Source organism: Oryza glaberrima, chromosome 10 (assembly GCF_000147395.1).
Source record: "Oryza glaberrima chromosome 10, OglaRS2, whole genome shotgun sequence".
NCBI classification, from domain to species: domain Eukaryota; kingdom Viridiplantae; phylum Streptophyta; class Magnoliopsida; order Poales; family Poaceae; genus Oryza; species Oryza glaberrima.
In genome coordinates, this window is record NC_068335.1 from 15,279,855 (window position 1) to 15,296,288 (window position 16,434).

Below are 16,434 nucleotides of genomic sequence, written 5' to 3' on the forward strand. Positions count from 1 at the left end.
TATTTAGGAAATTTTATTTCCCACATTTAACTTCACTTGTAAATTAATGAACATTTAATATAAATTCTTTTAATAATTTATTAAATTATTTATAAATCCTGAAACGAAAATCAGGCTGTGACATTAGCTTATGGTTTTATGCGTATTATTGTAGTATTCACATTGTTGCACAAACGATCTACATAACTAAATCATCAATTACACAGATCTAAATCATTTCAAAAAAAATACGGATCTAAACATATCTTACAAATTATTCTTATATTATCCAAATATATAGCATGAAAAAAAATATAATACTCCTATATTATCTAAACATTTTTCGTTCTCAAAGGCTGGTGTGTATATAGTTATTTTTTGACCAAAGTATATAGTTATTTTTTTTGTGTGTGCTGCAGTGGAGCTCCATTATAGACCCTATTCTTTTTTTTTAACTTATGTTTAGGTAATGGAAGTATGGATTATTCTTGACACGCTTCGAAGTATGATCTATTCAAAAACGTTCATGACCATTTCTTAATATTTTGTCTAAGTTCTTTGTTAACTTTATAATCATGATATTTTATTAATATATTGGTTAATCAGCTTACTAGCTCAATACAATTATTCGTGACACACTTCGAAAGGTATGATTTTTCCAAAAACCTTGTAAATGACAATTGCTTAATATTTTCTTCTAATTTATTTATTAACTTTATAATCTATGATATTTATCAATTATTCTATGTATTAGTTTGTTAGTTAATCAGCTCATCAGCTCAATAATGTAACACCTAATTATTTTAAGTTTTAGACCGGGGGTTACTAGATGGGAACATTTTTGTTAGAGTTGCCACCAACACCACTACATGAACTAATAAAGGGCTTTTTGATTGCTACCAAAATACGACCTACCAAAATTTGGTAGTTTGAATAGTACTTATGCTTAGTTTAGATTGAAGCCCATGCTAGATTTGTCATCAATATATAACATTCTTCCCTATAATTCACATGTTGGCTTCATATTGGTAGCAAACCAAATATAACCAACTGCAATCTTACTCTACCAAAGAATTGGTAGGGTAGCAATCCATATAGGCCTAAAGATTACCCTCGATAGCTTAGTTTCAAAACATAGTACAACACGGAATAGATAGCAACCACACGCTTTTTTATTGGCACACTTACGATTGATATTTCTACAAAGATACATTAATAGTGCTAATGGGCCTGTTCAGCAAGCCGACTGCAGCGGCAGCGTCTATGCTGCTTTCGTGCAATAATGTTGGTGTCGGCTGTGGCGCAACCGCAAAATCAGTAGCCAAACAGGACCAATGCGCAAGAAGATGTGTTTGCGTGAGAGGGTTGGACTTCCTTCTTGATTAAATACTTGCTAGAAATCATGTGGTTTGAAAGCCTATACGAGATTTTGTATATACCACTGGTGGACAAACCCTTTTTAATCCCGGTTCGCAACCCCCCTATAATCCTGGTTATGAACCGGGACTACGAATCCGGGACTAAAAATGCCCATTTTTAGTCCCGGTTAAAATAACCGGGACTAAACCAACCGGGACTAAATCTTTAGTCCCGGTTGGAGTTACCAACCGTTCTTTAGTCCTGGTTGGTGTTCTTTTTTCTTTCCTGCTGCTTGCATGATTTCGAGCCCCACAAATCATTCATATTATCCACAAATCATTTGAACACCACAGATCATTCACAAAATCCCCAAATATATCAAGCTGTATTTTCTATCCCCAAATACATCACAAATCATTCACAAAATCACAAAATCATCTCCACAAGTTCATTCACACATCACACATCACACATTACACAGATCAGAAAAAGAAATCCACATCGCATAGATCGGCCGCACACATCGCACAGATCAGGAAAAAACCACATCGCAGAGATCGGGCGCTGGCCGTCCGCCGCCTCGCCGGCCTCCCGCCCAGACGCCTCGGGCTCCACCACCACCTGGGGAGTGTTGCCTCCCGCCGCCTGCCGCCTCGGCGGCCGGTGCCCACCCGCTGCCGCCTCGGGCTCCGCCGCCTCACCGCCTCGCCGGCCTCGCCGGCCGCCTGCGTGGCCACCCGCCGCTCCGCACCCTCCCTGCCGCCTCGCGCTGCCCGGCCTCATGTGGTACGAGGAGGAGGAGGAAGAGAAGAGAAGGGAGAGGAATGGGAGAGAAGGGATGGAGGATTGGATGAGGCTGAGGATGGAGAAGGGATAAGGGAGGTTGTTTAATTAATGAGAGGGGAGGGGAGAGGAAGGGGGAGAGACCGAGGCGGCCGGGCGAGGCAGTGGTGCACGGCTCGGTTGATTTTTGTCCCGGTTGGTATAAATAACCGGGACTAAAAAAGAATTGGGGTCTAACTCGATCCGATAACTTTTTGAACCGAGACTAAAAATGATGTTACCAACCGGAACTAAAGATAATCTTTAACCGGGACTAAAGATCAAAAAAATTTTAACCGGGACTAAAAATAATCTTTAGTCCCGGTTTCTATTCGAACCGGGACTATTATGGATTTTGAGCGACCGAGTAAAGATGGTTTCTCCACCAGTGTACATAGAGAGATTTTTGCAAAATAGACCCTTTCACGCATTAACTTCTCTAAAGAGCCTAAACCAATAAAGAAAATATAAATAAATGGAACCTGAGATTTGAAGCTTGCTATGCATAATTATGTCATATCCTCTCTCTCTCATGTATCTGTGTACATTTAACTTCACTTCCTAAATATTCCCTCCATTCTAAAATAAATTAATCTTAGGATAGAGTTTAACATAACATGTCATATCATACTTTAGATATGTTTATTTTGGGAAGAAGGGAGCAGTCCATAACCGTTGCCCCCAAGTCATCATACAATATTGTTGAAACTCTTTGGTAATTGGATGCCCATAGTCCAACTGGATTATTCCCATCAGTTATGTAAGGACCCTATTTAGATCGCAATAATTTAAAAGAAATCCTAGTTGATGGTGATCAGTTCCAACCCTTTGAAAGGAACTGTTTGTGATGTTCCAGAGTTTGTTTATTTCACAATGGCATGGACAGCGTTTACACGTACCGTCGCACACACCATTACATGTGTATATAAAGTTTGTATTCTTAATACACACCATATTACACATGTACGTACTGTAAGTTTACCTTCTTAATACGCATCCAGCGTAGAGTGGCCAACAGACAAATATGTGAACCTTAGAATTTTTTAGTGAAAATACACCCGTATATGTGTAATTGTGGACTCTAAGATTGAAAACTTTTAGTGCGAGGAGTCATTTTTGGCACACTAAAAAAGGAGTTTCTCTTAACAGACTGTCTGAGAAAGATAAAAAATTGCAGTGGTCTATAATGGTGCCTTCACGGCTGCATCATGTGTACATCATGGACCAGAGAGTTGGTGAGAGATAAAAGATATCGTGACTGAGCTGCGGACACAACAAAGAACAGAACAGGTCGGCTGTGATCTTCTGGGGTCAATGTCTTCTAGAAGGCGAAGATACCAACCAACATTCTGTGGTGTGCCCCGAAAAGCTGCAAAATGGAGCGTTTTGTGTGTTGTTGTGCTTGGAATAATGCTACCCTCTTTCCTTTTTTTATAACGCGGTGATTTGAAGCCAAAGAAAGGTAATCGCAAAGTAACTTAGCGAGAAAACAACTATGGAAATTGAAGGGTCTGTTTGATCCACATTAAGATAAACTGATCGTCTCCCAAAACCAATAAAAATGTTACTAAAAAAAACTACAAGCCATAAGCCATTTTTTATGAGAGCAAGTTTTATAGTGGGGTGATTACTACATCTCATGTCATCTATAAACTAATTAAGATGCAACATGTACAATATGTTATCTCCATGTACACAAACTCCAACATTTTCTTTAATCGATTCATTATTTCATTTTCTGTTTGCACTTTTTCTTGAAAATTATATAGAGGTTGCCTTTTGCATGAGAGGTGGCTCATGCTCTCTCTCTCCACTTCTCTCCTCCACCTCATCACCTAATCCCATGTGACAATTTTAGAAGCAACACATGTGCCCTTATAGTACTTGCCCTAATACATTTTGTTACACGGTTACAATATTTGTTGCCAGAGAAAATTACAAATTTCCGTTGTTGGTACTCCATTTCCTTCGCCTACCCAAGCTCATTTAGGGATATGCCGGTACATGCAAATATACATTTCAATAAAAAGAACTTTGCAATAATTTACACAGATACTGTTGTTATAATTTCTTAATTTTCAATTGTAACATTTCTTTGGAATGATTCTCACAAAACTACATTCAGAAGACCCATGCTTAAATTGATTGTAGAAGTGCTAAGAAACTAAGAATGATATATTATCGTCTTAAAATGCAATGTGTATTTTTGGAGTTGGACACAGACATTAAAAAAACTAGATGAATACCCCACCATGTTGCTGCGGAAAATTAAGTTGTATAATATATACAAAACTAAAAACAATTTGATACAATTTTGAACCTAAAAGTAATTGAGATTGCATGTTTTTAAGAGAGAAGAAAGAAAAGACAATTTAGACCATAGATCTATCATCCAAAGGCTATAAATGATTGGGGTGATGTGGCTTAATAAGAAAAGAGAGAAATAACATTAACTACACTTAGTGGGGATGAACTATACAAGTATATAAGATACGTAAAAAATGATTTAGGAAAGGCTGTCACTTAGTGAAAAGAAAATGTGGTGAAAAAATTCAAGGGAAGATTAAAAAAAATCACCTCAGAAGTCACTTGAAATTTTAACATTCCTTGCAAATACCCGCATCCCTCTCGGTTTTGTTGAAAAAACACCCTAGTGTGCACTTGCTTAACCAAATTGATATGCATGGTTTTGTAAAATGTGAGGCGTCTATATGGTCTTTACCAAAGTAAAATACTTCTAGGAGTATAGCCTTAATTTTTTTGGATATTGCATAAATAGAATTGCTGATGAGAGTTTAAACGTTGTTGCACTCAATTTCGGTATATGCAGAAAAGAAATCAATGAAACATAAAGAATAAGTCTAATGCAAATACTTTGCTAAGATTGACTCGGCTAGCTTAGCCTATGGTGGCTCTACATAAGTGTTAACAGGCTTATTAGATAAGCATGTACACACTGGGATGGTTTTTGCACAAAATTGAGTACGGGTGGATATTTGCAACAAAGTGATTTATGAGGTGGAATGTCAAACTTCAAGTGGCTTTTGGAATGGTTTCTGCAACTTTCCCAAAATTAAATGAAGGATGAGTGCGATTAGCTAAGACGCGAGCGTAAGCGAAGAAATAGCTTAATTTTAGGAGTAAAAATATATAACTTCATGTTGAGACTGATGGATTATACTAGTCCTATTTAAGGATGAGTAAATTTCATAAAACTACATGTACTTTGATCAAACTATTATAAAACTATAAATTTAAAAAGGTATATCACATAAATACATATTTAGGACCAAATTTATCAAATAACTACAGATTTAAGGTGGAAGATCACCAAACTACCGATGTAGTAATAAAATGATCACAGAATGACATGTTTTGTACCATGTTAAATACAAAACTACAACATTTATAATTCTAACATAACAATAGTAGTAGGGATTTAAATTGTAAAATCTATAATTTTGTGATAACTCTAGTATTAAATCTCTAGTTTTATGATAGTTGATCTTAAATTAGTAGTTTTCTAATAAACGTTGTGTTAAATCTATAATTTTATGATACGACGTCTTGAATCTATAGGTTTATTATAATTTAATTAAAGTACACATAATTTTTGTGAAATTTACACTTTAATGATGAACTGATTTCCATCATCCTTGTGCATGAATCTAGCCAAATCCTCTGCAGTATTGTCGATGCAGTAGCAATGGATCAGCATCGGGCCCACACGTCAGTGCCTTTTACTGAATGTGCAGTACTGTAAAGTGTAAACCTCCTTCCTTAAACTAATCCTCTATTCCCTTAAAAAAAATCTACAGTATATTTTTTTTCCAACTCGCTGGCCGCTGCCTTCCTCCGGTCCTCCCTGAGCTGGCATTTTTGGCACCACAACACAACCCCCCCACCCCACCACTCTTCTCCCTATCGCACTCCACCTCCCCGAGACGCGACGCGAGCACGAGCAGCGCGGCGGCCCAACTCCCGAGGTGGTGTAAAGCCTTCTCCTCTCCGCTACCTTCTTCCAAGATCGCGTTCCTGCTCTCTGAATTCGCGGTCAGTCCGGGGTGGGGCGCGCGAGTTCTTGCCTCAGATCCGCGGCGGCTCGGTTTCTGTTGCGGAATTGTCTAAGATTTGCGGGGGTGTTTGTTTGCTGCTGAATTGCCGGGTGTTTGTGATTCGTTGGCTGCAGCTTGCTTTCTTGGGGGGCGCCGCCGCGGCGGAGTTGGGTTTGACCGGCCGGTGATGGGGAAGGGCGGCGGCTGCGTCCCCAGCAAGAAGCGGCAGCCGCCGGCCAGCACCGTCGCCGGCGCGCCGTCGTCGTCGTCGGCGCCGCGCGACGCCCCCGAGGCGGAGGCGTCGGCGTCGGCGTCGGGGGAGGCGGCCGGGGGGCGGCGGAGGCTGCGGCTGTACATCGTGTTCTACTCGATGTACGGGCACGTGGAGGCGCTGGCGCGGCGGGCGGCGGCGGGCGTCGCGGCGGTGGACGGGGTGGAGGCGGTGCTGCGGCGCGTCCCCGAGACGCTCCCGCCGGGCGTGCTGGAGAAGATGCAGGCGCCGGCCAAGGACCCCGCCGTCCCGGTCATCGCGGCGGCGGCGGACCTGGAGGAGGCCGACGGGGTGCTGTTCGGGTTCCCGACGAGGTACGGCGCCATGGCCGCGCAGATGAAGGCGTTCTTCGACTCCACCGGCTCCCTCTGGGAGAAGCAGAAGCTCGCCGGGAAGCCCGCCGGGTTCTTCGTCAGCACCGGCACGCAGGGAGGCGGCCAGGAGACCACCGCGTAAGCATCTCATCTGCTTTTCTTCAGAAATGGATTAATTAAGCTGCTAATCATATCATCTTTATATTAGTGCTTGCTATCATGGATAGTAGTGATTGATTCTTTAAAGTGGACTGGATTAGACCACTTCCTTTTCCATTCATAAGATTATCTAGTTCTTGGGATAAGAAATGACATATACTAGGTGTTTTAGATGTTGAACTGAACCTTGAATGCTGTTGTTTCTACTCAGTTCAAATTTGAACATACCCCTCATCAGTGGACTGTTTTTTTTTTTTTTTTTTTTTTTTTTTTTTTTTTTTTTTGGGGTTAGTGCTGAGTGCTTGCAACCACTTTGTTGGTTGGTGATATAGCATATGTTCTGTATTGGCAGTAATTTAGGCACTAACTGTTTCTCTTCTTCTCTTTTTTTCCCCTTTTTGGTTCAATATCATAGGTTTAATTTTTTAATTGTTCCTTCACTCCAATTTTCAGCATGATGCTTGCTGTTGCACTCAATCTGTCTCTGTTCAGTGAGCGTGTGCGTTTACCTCTAGGACAGATTTATAAGTCAAATATAGTAGGTGAGGATATCTGAGATTGAAAGGGGTTCCAATAAATATCAGTCAAATTGCACCTATCTTGACAAATTTCAAGTAATTCGCCCTGGGGGCATCAGCAAGTTAATGTCACATACTAAGATGTCCTTGTCATGGTGCGTTACCAATTGTTTGGTAGTTCCAAATTGTGGAAACGAGGTCTTATTCTTGTGGCTGTTCAAAATCCTTACGCACTACTTCCTCAATAATTAATAGCCATGATTCTGTACTGTGAGACTATTAACAACAAAGGTAGTGTGGTCATGGATGCATTTATGAATAGCAGGATATTGAAGATGATTTGTACAAAAAGAGATCTTGATTTAATGCACAGCATGCATAGCATCTTGTTCTCTAGCTGATCAGGATCTGCTGTACTCCGGCTCAACTCAGGTGCTGTCCTAAGCATTTGGATATGAAATTCATAACCAATTGATGGAGGTAGTGGGTACAACACAATATTTAGTAGTATCTGTGAAAATTTTGGATTTATCATTTTCAAACCCAGTTGGGAATTCAGTTCTTGCCTCGATCAAAATATTTAATCCACTTCTTACACGTCAAGTGTGAGGAAAATAGCCATTCACTTGTTTCAACCCTTCTTGATTTTGAGATAAAAATGATGATCTTCATCATGGCATTTGGACATGTATAAGAATTAGAAGATGTGTCACAGTTATAGTACTGTTCTTTCTGCTCTTTTGCCAGGCTATGGTTCCTTTTATTGGTTTATATGTCTATACCACCCAACATTTTTTTTCAAAGAAGCATTTTAGGTTAATATTTATTTTATAATGAAAGTTTATTGTGGTGGTTTTATTACTGCTGAGAAATGGAGAATACCAACAAAAATTCTAGAGGGAGGGAGAGGTATATAGGCTTTAATTTGGTGGATCTAAGTTAAAGGCCCAGATATGATAGTTGTTTATATATTGATTTTCTGAAAGAACCACATCTCAATCCTGTCACTTAGGGAGATTTCAAATAAGTTGGCACTAATTCAACAGAATATAATATCCCAAATTTAGATTCCGTTTGCAGAAGATAATTTTAATACACTTCACAATTTGCACAGGGCAATCAGCTAGTTTACTAAGAATAACATGTATACTGCTATTTTGCTTCTCAGTTTAAGTTGGTTTTGAAGTCTATCTTCACCCTGCTATTGCTGACCATGCTTCTCTGTTCATTTTAGTTGGACGGCAATCACCCAGATAGTGCACCATGGAATGCTCTTTGTCCCGATTGGCTACACCTTCGGGTCAGGCATGTTCAAGATGGATGAGATCAGAGGAGGCAGCCCCTATGGCGCTGGCGTCTTCGCTGGTGATGGCAGCAGACAGCCCAGCGAGACGGAGCTCGCCCTAGCCGAGCACCAGGGCAAGTACATGGCCTCCATAGTGAAGAAGCTTGCCCAGGCTTGAGCCTAGAAGAAGTTGAATCCTCCCACGACGCCACTGTGCAGTCCAAACTCCACACGATCGTCCAGTCGCCATTGATTTCCCCCTATTGGTTTTTCTTCTTCTATATGTAATGTGCACAGCCTGATGATCCTCAGATCGTCGTCGTATTTGTTCGTCACAGATTTATCTGTAAATTGTTGACATAAAACATTGTTTGGTGTCCAGTTGAACAATAAGTGTGCCATACGGTGTTGATCGAAATAACATACATCACTTGCCATAGATTTGTTATGCAGAACTCTGTTTCTGTATCCAGAACTTTGTTTCTGTATCATGAATGAAGGGAATGCACATGCTTGTACAGTTTGTACTGATGAATATCAGTCTGAATTTCTGATACTACACAGTGGAGTGGCGTCAGGCTATAGCTTGCAGGTTCCAACTGGCGGATTCGAAGGCTGAGCCGCCACCTCCAGCGCCGACGATCACCGGCCGGCGACCAGCAGGGTGCTCGTCGTGACGTTGGCGCGAGGCAGTGTTGCTTCCCTTCAGAAAGCGTATTCGGAGAATACGCCGTGTTGCCTGGAGCCTTGAAGGGGTTTATGTGGCGAAAATACGTCTCTTCGCATAGAAAGCGTATTGGGAGAATGCGTATTATGGCTGGTAGGTGGATTCAAAATTTTGAAATTTGCCTTTCTGCAGGGGGGGAAACCGCAGCAGCAGCGGGGAGAGTTTGGTCGCCTGAGGTTTTTGCCTCGCCACGCCGGAGTGGCTCGCCGCCGCCGCCGCCGCCGTGGTGGAAGGAGTCCGTTCCGGCTCGTCTCGCCGTCGCGCCTCCCTCCGCTGGTACGAGATTCTCAGATTCCACCCCCTCCCCTCCCATCCCCGTCCCCTGGCGGAGCTCCGATCGCACGCGATTGAGGGCGGTGAATTAGTTCGAGGTAGCGATCACAAGGTAGGGGACGCTCGCTCTTCGATTAGGGTGCTTCTCCTCCGGGCCGGCGACTGGGCTCACCGACGAGTTCTGCACCCTTAGGGTTCTAATGTTGTGTTCCTAGGAGTTTGATTAGGCTTGGGGGGGGGGGGGGGGGGGGGGCTCGCTTGTGCAGGTGTAGCGTTGGTGTTCCCTGGTGACCCAAAATCTGCTGGGTAATTGATGCGATACCTCCTCTGTTATGCCATTAGCGTGTTGATTTCTGGAGTGGAAGGGGGGATGATGGGTCTCTGATATGGACTTGTAGAATTGTGCTACATATGTCTGAACAAAAAGTTCTTTGAACTTGGTGGATTTTTCCAGAATGATTTCTGGCTGAAAACTATCAAATTGGAAAGATTGTGCAGTTTGGATAGATTTTCCTGGGTCTATACCTTTTTCATCTTTATTTATTACACAGGGAAATCCTATAAGGATGATCGATATTTTTGTTTATTCCACTATCTGTTTCAGTGTCATCATTGTACAGGAAAAGGGCACTGTCTATTGTATGTTTACAGCGTTTAGTTGACATGTCGCACCTACTTTTACAATTTTCATGCTTCTATGATAGTCTTGGTATCTAATTTTTCTGGTCATATCTCCTCACCTGTGCATAATTTCCAAATCTTGTTCATCATACAATAAATGAATTGATATGGAGTAGTGAATTCTTTGTTGTTGCAATTGACTTCAACAGAGCAAAACGGAATCAATGATGGACACTCTAGAGCTTGCAAGTGCAATACCAGAAGCTGGAGATGAGGCATTTCAGATTCACCGCTTGAAGCGATCTGCATATGCTGCTGTGCTGAGAGCGTTCTATGCTCAACCAGACCTTCTCTCAGGGGTACTTATTTCATGGATACTTTCTTTGTTTGTACAAGTTCAATTGCAAAATATCAGTAAACAAATCATACATAATATCAGTAAACAGGTTCAATTGTACAAGTTCTATGCTCAACCAGACTTTCTTTGTTTTATCACTCATCTTGCATTCTGCATTTTTTTAACGATTGTTTTGTTACAGTGAATTACCTAGAATTACATAGCTTGATTAGTGAATCCAATCTGAGTAGGTTCACGTAGCCATGCGTCATAATTGGATAACACGGCACCATGGAATAATATTTGCTTTGACCATTACCATATGTATATTCTTATTGTTCATTATCTTCAACTCACAGGCCAAGGAAGGTAGTCTTGCAAAACTGAGAAGTGAATTCAGAATATTTGACACCGAGCACAGAGAATATCTAATGAAGGCTATCTCAGGAAGTCAGTCTTTGAGGTGCGCAAATCAAGTATTGTTTCACAGAATATAAAATATATGCTGATAGAATGATCAGTGAGCTTACCTGCTCTACCTTTCCAGATTCCCAATATCTCTTTTATATTTGATAGTATTGAACTCATATTTCTACGGTTGTTTTAGTGTTGGAAATTTCAGATCTCCTTGACTGTGCAAACATTTCTCATACTGTGACAAGTACCACAAAACAAATCAACTGATATTGTGCTGCATTTCTTGTTGCAGTGTTGGTTTGAACAAAGCAAGCATTTGTAATATTGAAGTTACAAAGGATTCTCTAGATCTTGTACCCATGATAACAGATGCTCAAGATACTGCATTTCAGATTCACTGCTTGGAGCGATCAGCATATGCTTCTGTGTTAAGAGCTTTCTTTGCTCAGTCAGAACTCCTCTCACGGGTATACCGTATATGTGTCATCCACTTATTTCTATAAGTTAGAGTATGATATATCACTATACAATGCAGCTTCCATTTTATAGAACTTTCAGTTCTTAGTTTTGGGAGAGGTGTATGATGCCACATTTTCTTGGTGCTGGAGAAATAGGCTCACATTATTGCTCATTCCATACTATCCTTCTTTTGCGCATTTATAGTCATTATACTCTTATGGTGAATTATTTTGATTTATTGTAACTGGCATTGCTTCATCTTTATAAAATGTTTTTTTTACCTTACAGTCACAGGCCAAGCTTCTCACTGAACTGAGGAAAAAACTTAGAATATCAGATGCGGAGCTTAGAGAAGTTCTCATGAATGTCACTTCAAACGAGTATATCAAGTCTTTGCGGTGAGTATATCTACTTATTGCCTCCCAGGAAACAAAATTCATGTTGATCAATCAGATGTCTGTATTTCTTTGCACTTAGCAGGAATTGTAGTTTGGCAAATAACTCTGGTCTTAAGGATCCTACTTTTGATGCACGTGCCATGGTTCCTGATAAGCTCGTCAAAGATGGACAAAGCTTCACCTCATTCACAAACTGCATCAGTTTGTCTCAGGAATCACAAATATCACCGCGTTCAATGCTATCTGTGAGGTGATTATGTTTTTGTTTTTTATTATTTCACATAAGTTAAGATTGCTCTGAAATTAACTAACTGTTGGATTTTCAGTTTTCTGAACAATTTTCACTTATGAGACAGGAGTGTTGACATATTACGTAGCTCTCACAGGACCAAAAAGGGTCCCTGTCTTTATCCCCATGCAATAGTTCCTGCTAAGAAGTACTCTGGAAATGAGTACACATTATCATACTTAAAATCCTCTCCAGCTGAACAATTGCCAGTTGCAGTTTCCTCTGTGCAGGTGGTATGTATCGGTTCTTTCTTAGTAGCTAACATCTTAAACTACAATATGAGTGGTATTCTGGATTTATGGAATTTTTTGGCTCTTCTTTTTCCTGCTAGTAATTATTATCTCCGGATGATGTCATGATGAGCTTAATTTCATTAAAAAAATATCCACAGTATTCAGAAGGTAACCACAATTGCCAATTGGTAATATGCCCATTCAAACTATTGTGGTTATGTACTTATGTGGAACTGTAAATTATGAAAAACCTTCCCTTTTAATACCTCTGTGGTTTAGTAAACAGCTTTTGCCACTTCTCTGCCTGTTTTTATGGTAAAAACTCAGTTAAAGATTTTCTTTAAATAAATCACTTGGCACTGATGAAGGTTCGCTTCTAATAATCTAGCATTCTAGCCCTATGTGTTGATTATAATTTTTGACAGAAACGTAGCACAGATGATCCGCTTGATACTAAGACATTACCTTGTGAAGTGAAGACTGGCTGCACTCTATCTCCCATCCAATTAAAGCACATCCAAGCAAATGCTGGTCATGTTCCTTTGTGTATTCATCAAGATATGAAAGCATCAATGAAAAGGAAAACTGAAGTGCCAGAAGTGACAGGATCTAAGAGCTTGACTGTCATCGTGTCAACTGCTGGAAACATAGAACATGATTTTGACATCATGAAGCTTGACCTAACTGCCAACCTCCTGAGCAAGGTACATGTATCATCCTGAGTATTAAACATTGGACTTGGCTCTAGATGGTGAACTCCCCCTAAATTATGATTCTGACTGCTTACTAACTCTTTTAAATATTCTTTTTTCCGGTGATGTTTCTTAGAAATTAAATTTTCTTTGATAATATTATACCACTTCCTGTTTAGCATTTTCTCCCTCTCTTTGTGCTTTTATGCCGTTTATTTTTAAGTTATATCAAGGTATCAAGCTATTTGGTTAAGGTGTGGCTTTATTCCATTATTTGTGTTTTTTTCCCTCTCTTTCATGTATACCATTCGACCTTGTTTGATCTGCAATGTTTGCTACTTTAAGAAAGAAGATAAGGAGCTCTTTGTATTATAATGAGCTTTAGATTCACATTCTCATTTTACAGGTTGAACAACTGTTTAGAGAAAAGCCAAACCCAGATGATTTAGAGACAGCAAAGGCGATACTCAAGGTGAGAACCCTCTTGACTTGGATAACTCAGTATGTAAGCATTGGATTTCATCCAATCTCCGCTTGTTCTAAGCATTATGTACTTCAATGCCATTTAAACTTGAACCAGGAACAAGAAAAGGTCCTTTTAGATGCAGTCCTTAAGCTTTCTGAAGTATCATATGTTGGTGAGTCGCTTTTTGTATACTTTTTTGTTTTCTCATAGCTTAGAATGTTAGTTCTTTTAAGAAAATATTTTAGTATATCAACTACACTACTTTAGGGGGTTCTGCAGACTCTTTTCCTTTTTTTAACCAAAAAAAATATTGCATCACCATCATAATATATTCCTACCAATGAACTACTGGATGAGTACTCTTAGAAGTTACCAAAACTCTTAGATATATATTTAGTTATTGTGATCCGTATTTGGCATAATAGAATGTGCTATGAGACTGCAAATATAACAATATTTTTCCACCTGAAAATATTGAATTTGATGATTGACCCTTATGAAGAACGGCATCCATCAAATCCCTCTGAAAACACGTGGATTCACCATTTCTATTTTTTCTATCTTCATCAAATCCCTCTGAAAACATTGAATAGCACCGGTTTAGCTATTCCCTCCCCATTGGAACTGACATCCTTCTCTTTGTCCCATCTACTCCGTAGAGGAGTGTTTCAGCACCAACTGCCAGCCAGATGAGTTCAACCAGCACTATGAGTATGAGAGCGACGACGAGATGCCGCAGAAGACAGCGAGCACAAACGACGCCGAGACGCCACCAAAACCGGTGAGCCCAAGCGACAAGGAGGCGCCTCCGCAGCCAGTGCCAGGACGTGGTGGTGGCGCCACCAGCAAGGGTAAGGCGAAGCCCCGCGACTCCGGCCGGAGCTCCGGAGGTGGCAGCGGATCAGGCGGCCGGCTCGACGCAGCGGACGACCAACCCACCTCCGCCTCCACCTGCACATCATCAAGCACACTGTCGCCGCGATCAGAACGTGAGGGGGAAGCCAAAGCCCAGCGCGCGCGCGGGAGGGTGTTTGAACCACCGGCCAAGCGGGCCCGGCGCCCCTCCGTGAGGCTCTCACGGTCGGAATGGCTCTGGTGGTGAATGCGCGCGCGACTGTGTTCAGCTGGAAGCCCCCGCAATGTGAATTCGCTTGACAACAACATCATGACTGACCATCACCAACTCTGCTACTGCACAATTTGACAGTTTTTTGCTGGAGACCTCTCACCTCTGATCAGGTAAAGTATAGCTCTCGCCTCTGTCCGGCCTCTTAAGCTTTAAGCACAAAGTGGTACATAGAACATAGTTAATGTAACTAGCTAGTCCTTTCTTCCATGCACATATAGGTCCATCGGTTGTCACTTTCAATTATCAAAACACATTTTGAGACAGTTTCATGTTCCCACTAGGTTATACAGTACCTAAAAACATTTCATTACTCACTATCTGCTATGCACTTGTGGCATATTTTTTTGTGCTTTGCCATGGATTGGAAACAGTGATAAAATTGATGGTTTTGATAGTGTACTGAATTAGGCTGCATTCTCAGGCAGCTTTAAGATGTTGCCTGCTAGTAGCATAGTACTATCCCTGCACTGCAGTTCTGGAAAGTGGTCGCTGGCTGTGCCCATGTGAGTGAAGATGGTGGTAATGCCTGTGCCTTGTCTATCCCATGCAATTCTCCCTATTCGAGCTGTAGATATCATGCCATTAGGTACAGAGACTCGAGTGAACAGCATTAGATCTGAAAAACTTGCATTGGCCTTTTATAACTGCTCGCAGCTACCACTGGTCCCGGTCACAAGTACTTCATGTTTTTTGTTGGTCTGTCCAGCTCCAGCATGGTTAAACTGTACATTCATCACGGTTTTGTGATGGCTGAGTGGCTTACTCATGCAAGATCTAGTTATGCAGAGACAGGGATCTTAAACAAAGTGTATCATCATGATGTGATCGTCGTCTAATCAATAAAAGCTTCCTTCATACTCCCTCAGTTTCGAGCAGTCGTTTAGTCATTTTCCTAGTCATTTTTTAAAAAAGTTTGATTAAATTTATAGAAAAATATAGTAGCATTTCTAACACAAAATAAACACATTATTAAAATATACTAAAAGTTAATTAAACTAATTTGGTGTTGTAAATGTTACTAAATTTTTTTATAAACTTAGTCATATCTATCTATTATATACTGAAAGTCCATTAAACTTCCTACAAACGCTCTCAAGCTGCCACGTGGCTATCTCAAAACGCTTTTAAGTCGTCACGTGGCGCAACAAGAGAGTTGAGAACCCCCTAGGGCCCGCACGTGCAGTGCATGAGTTATTTCCATAACGTGAACTAACGAAGATAGTTCACGAAGATTAGTTCCATATATAACTGTGTATGGGAGGCAAGAGATTCGAAATTAATTTCAAAGCAAAATCTAATCACATATGGCAAGATTAGGCACGTGCAGCGCATGGATTTGTCATGAATAAATGAAGATTAGTTCCATAATTGTGTACACAAGGCAATATTTCAAATCTATCTCAAAGCAAAGCTTGCTTAGTTTCATGAGGCAAGACTACATATATATACACCGGCTTGCATACATATATGTACACCTCACCAGCAACACCTTTCAATCCGTCTGCAACACACAATTTTGGTGGCTCCGTCCTCCTGTCCTCTGCAATAAGAGGCCTGCGGCAATTTGGACGAGTTACCCTTGCAATAAGAGGTTTGTGGCACCAGCCCCAATGGCTGACACCCAATCCATT

General features: G+C 40.9%; 2 protein-coding genes across 3 annotated transcripts; both read left to right on the forward strand.

Annotated features, from left to right (window-relative positions):
- The first annotated feature begins 6,029 nt into the window (after positions 1 to 6,029).
- Positions 6,030 to 9,294, forward strand: LOC127753477 (probable NAD(P)H dehydrogenase (quinone) FQR1-like 2). 2 transcript variants are annotated; one of them, XM_052278962.1, is made up of 3 exons: positions 6,030 to 6,146; positions 6,350 to 6,938; positions 8,712 to 9,294. In XM_052278962.1, exons 2-3 carry the CDS (start codon positions 6,403 to 6,405, stop codon positions 8,938 to 8,940), a joined length of 765 nt encoding a protein of 254 aa, XP_052134922.1. In that variant the 5' UTR covers positions 6,030 to 6,146; positions 6,350 to 6,402; the 3' UTR covers positions 8,941 to 9,294. The 2 variants fall into 2 exon arrangements, with proteins under 2 accessions (XP_052134922.1, XP_052134921.1); XM_052278961.1 differs by having other exon boundaries at positions 6,032 to 6,213.
- Positions 9,295 to 9,637: 343 nt separating this feature from the next.
- LOC127786190 (protein EMSY-LIKE 1-like) lies at positions 9,638 to 15,445 on the forward strand. The gene is made up of 11 exons (XM_052313523.1): positions 9,638 to 9,765; positions 10,593 to 10,742; positions 11,080 to 11,183; positions 11,430 to 11,604; positions 11,885 to 11,994; positions 12,077 to 12,244; positions 12,351 to 12,516; positions 12,942 to 13,220; positions 13,615 to 13,680; positions 13,789 to 13,846; positions 14,334 to 15,445. The coding sequence occupies exons 2-11, from the start codon at positions 10,608 to 10,610 to the stop codon at positions 14,774 to 14,776; spliced, it is 1,704 nt and encodes a 567-aa protein (XP_052169483.1). The 5' UTR covers positions 9,638 to 9,765; positions 10,593 to 10,607; the 3' UTR covers positions 14,777 to 15,445.
- The last annotated feature ends 989 nt before the right edge of the window (positions 15,446 to 16,434 follow it).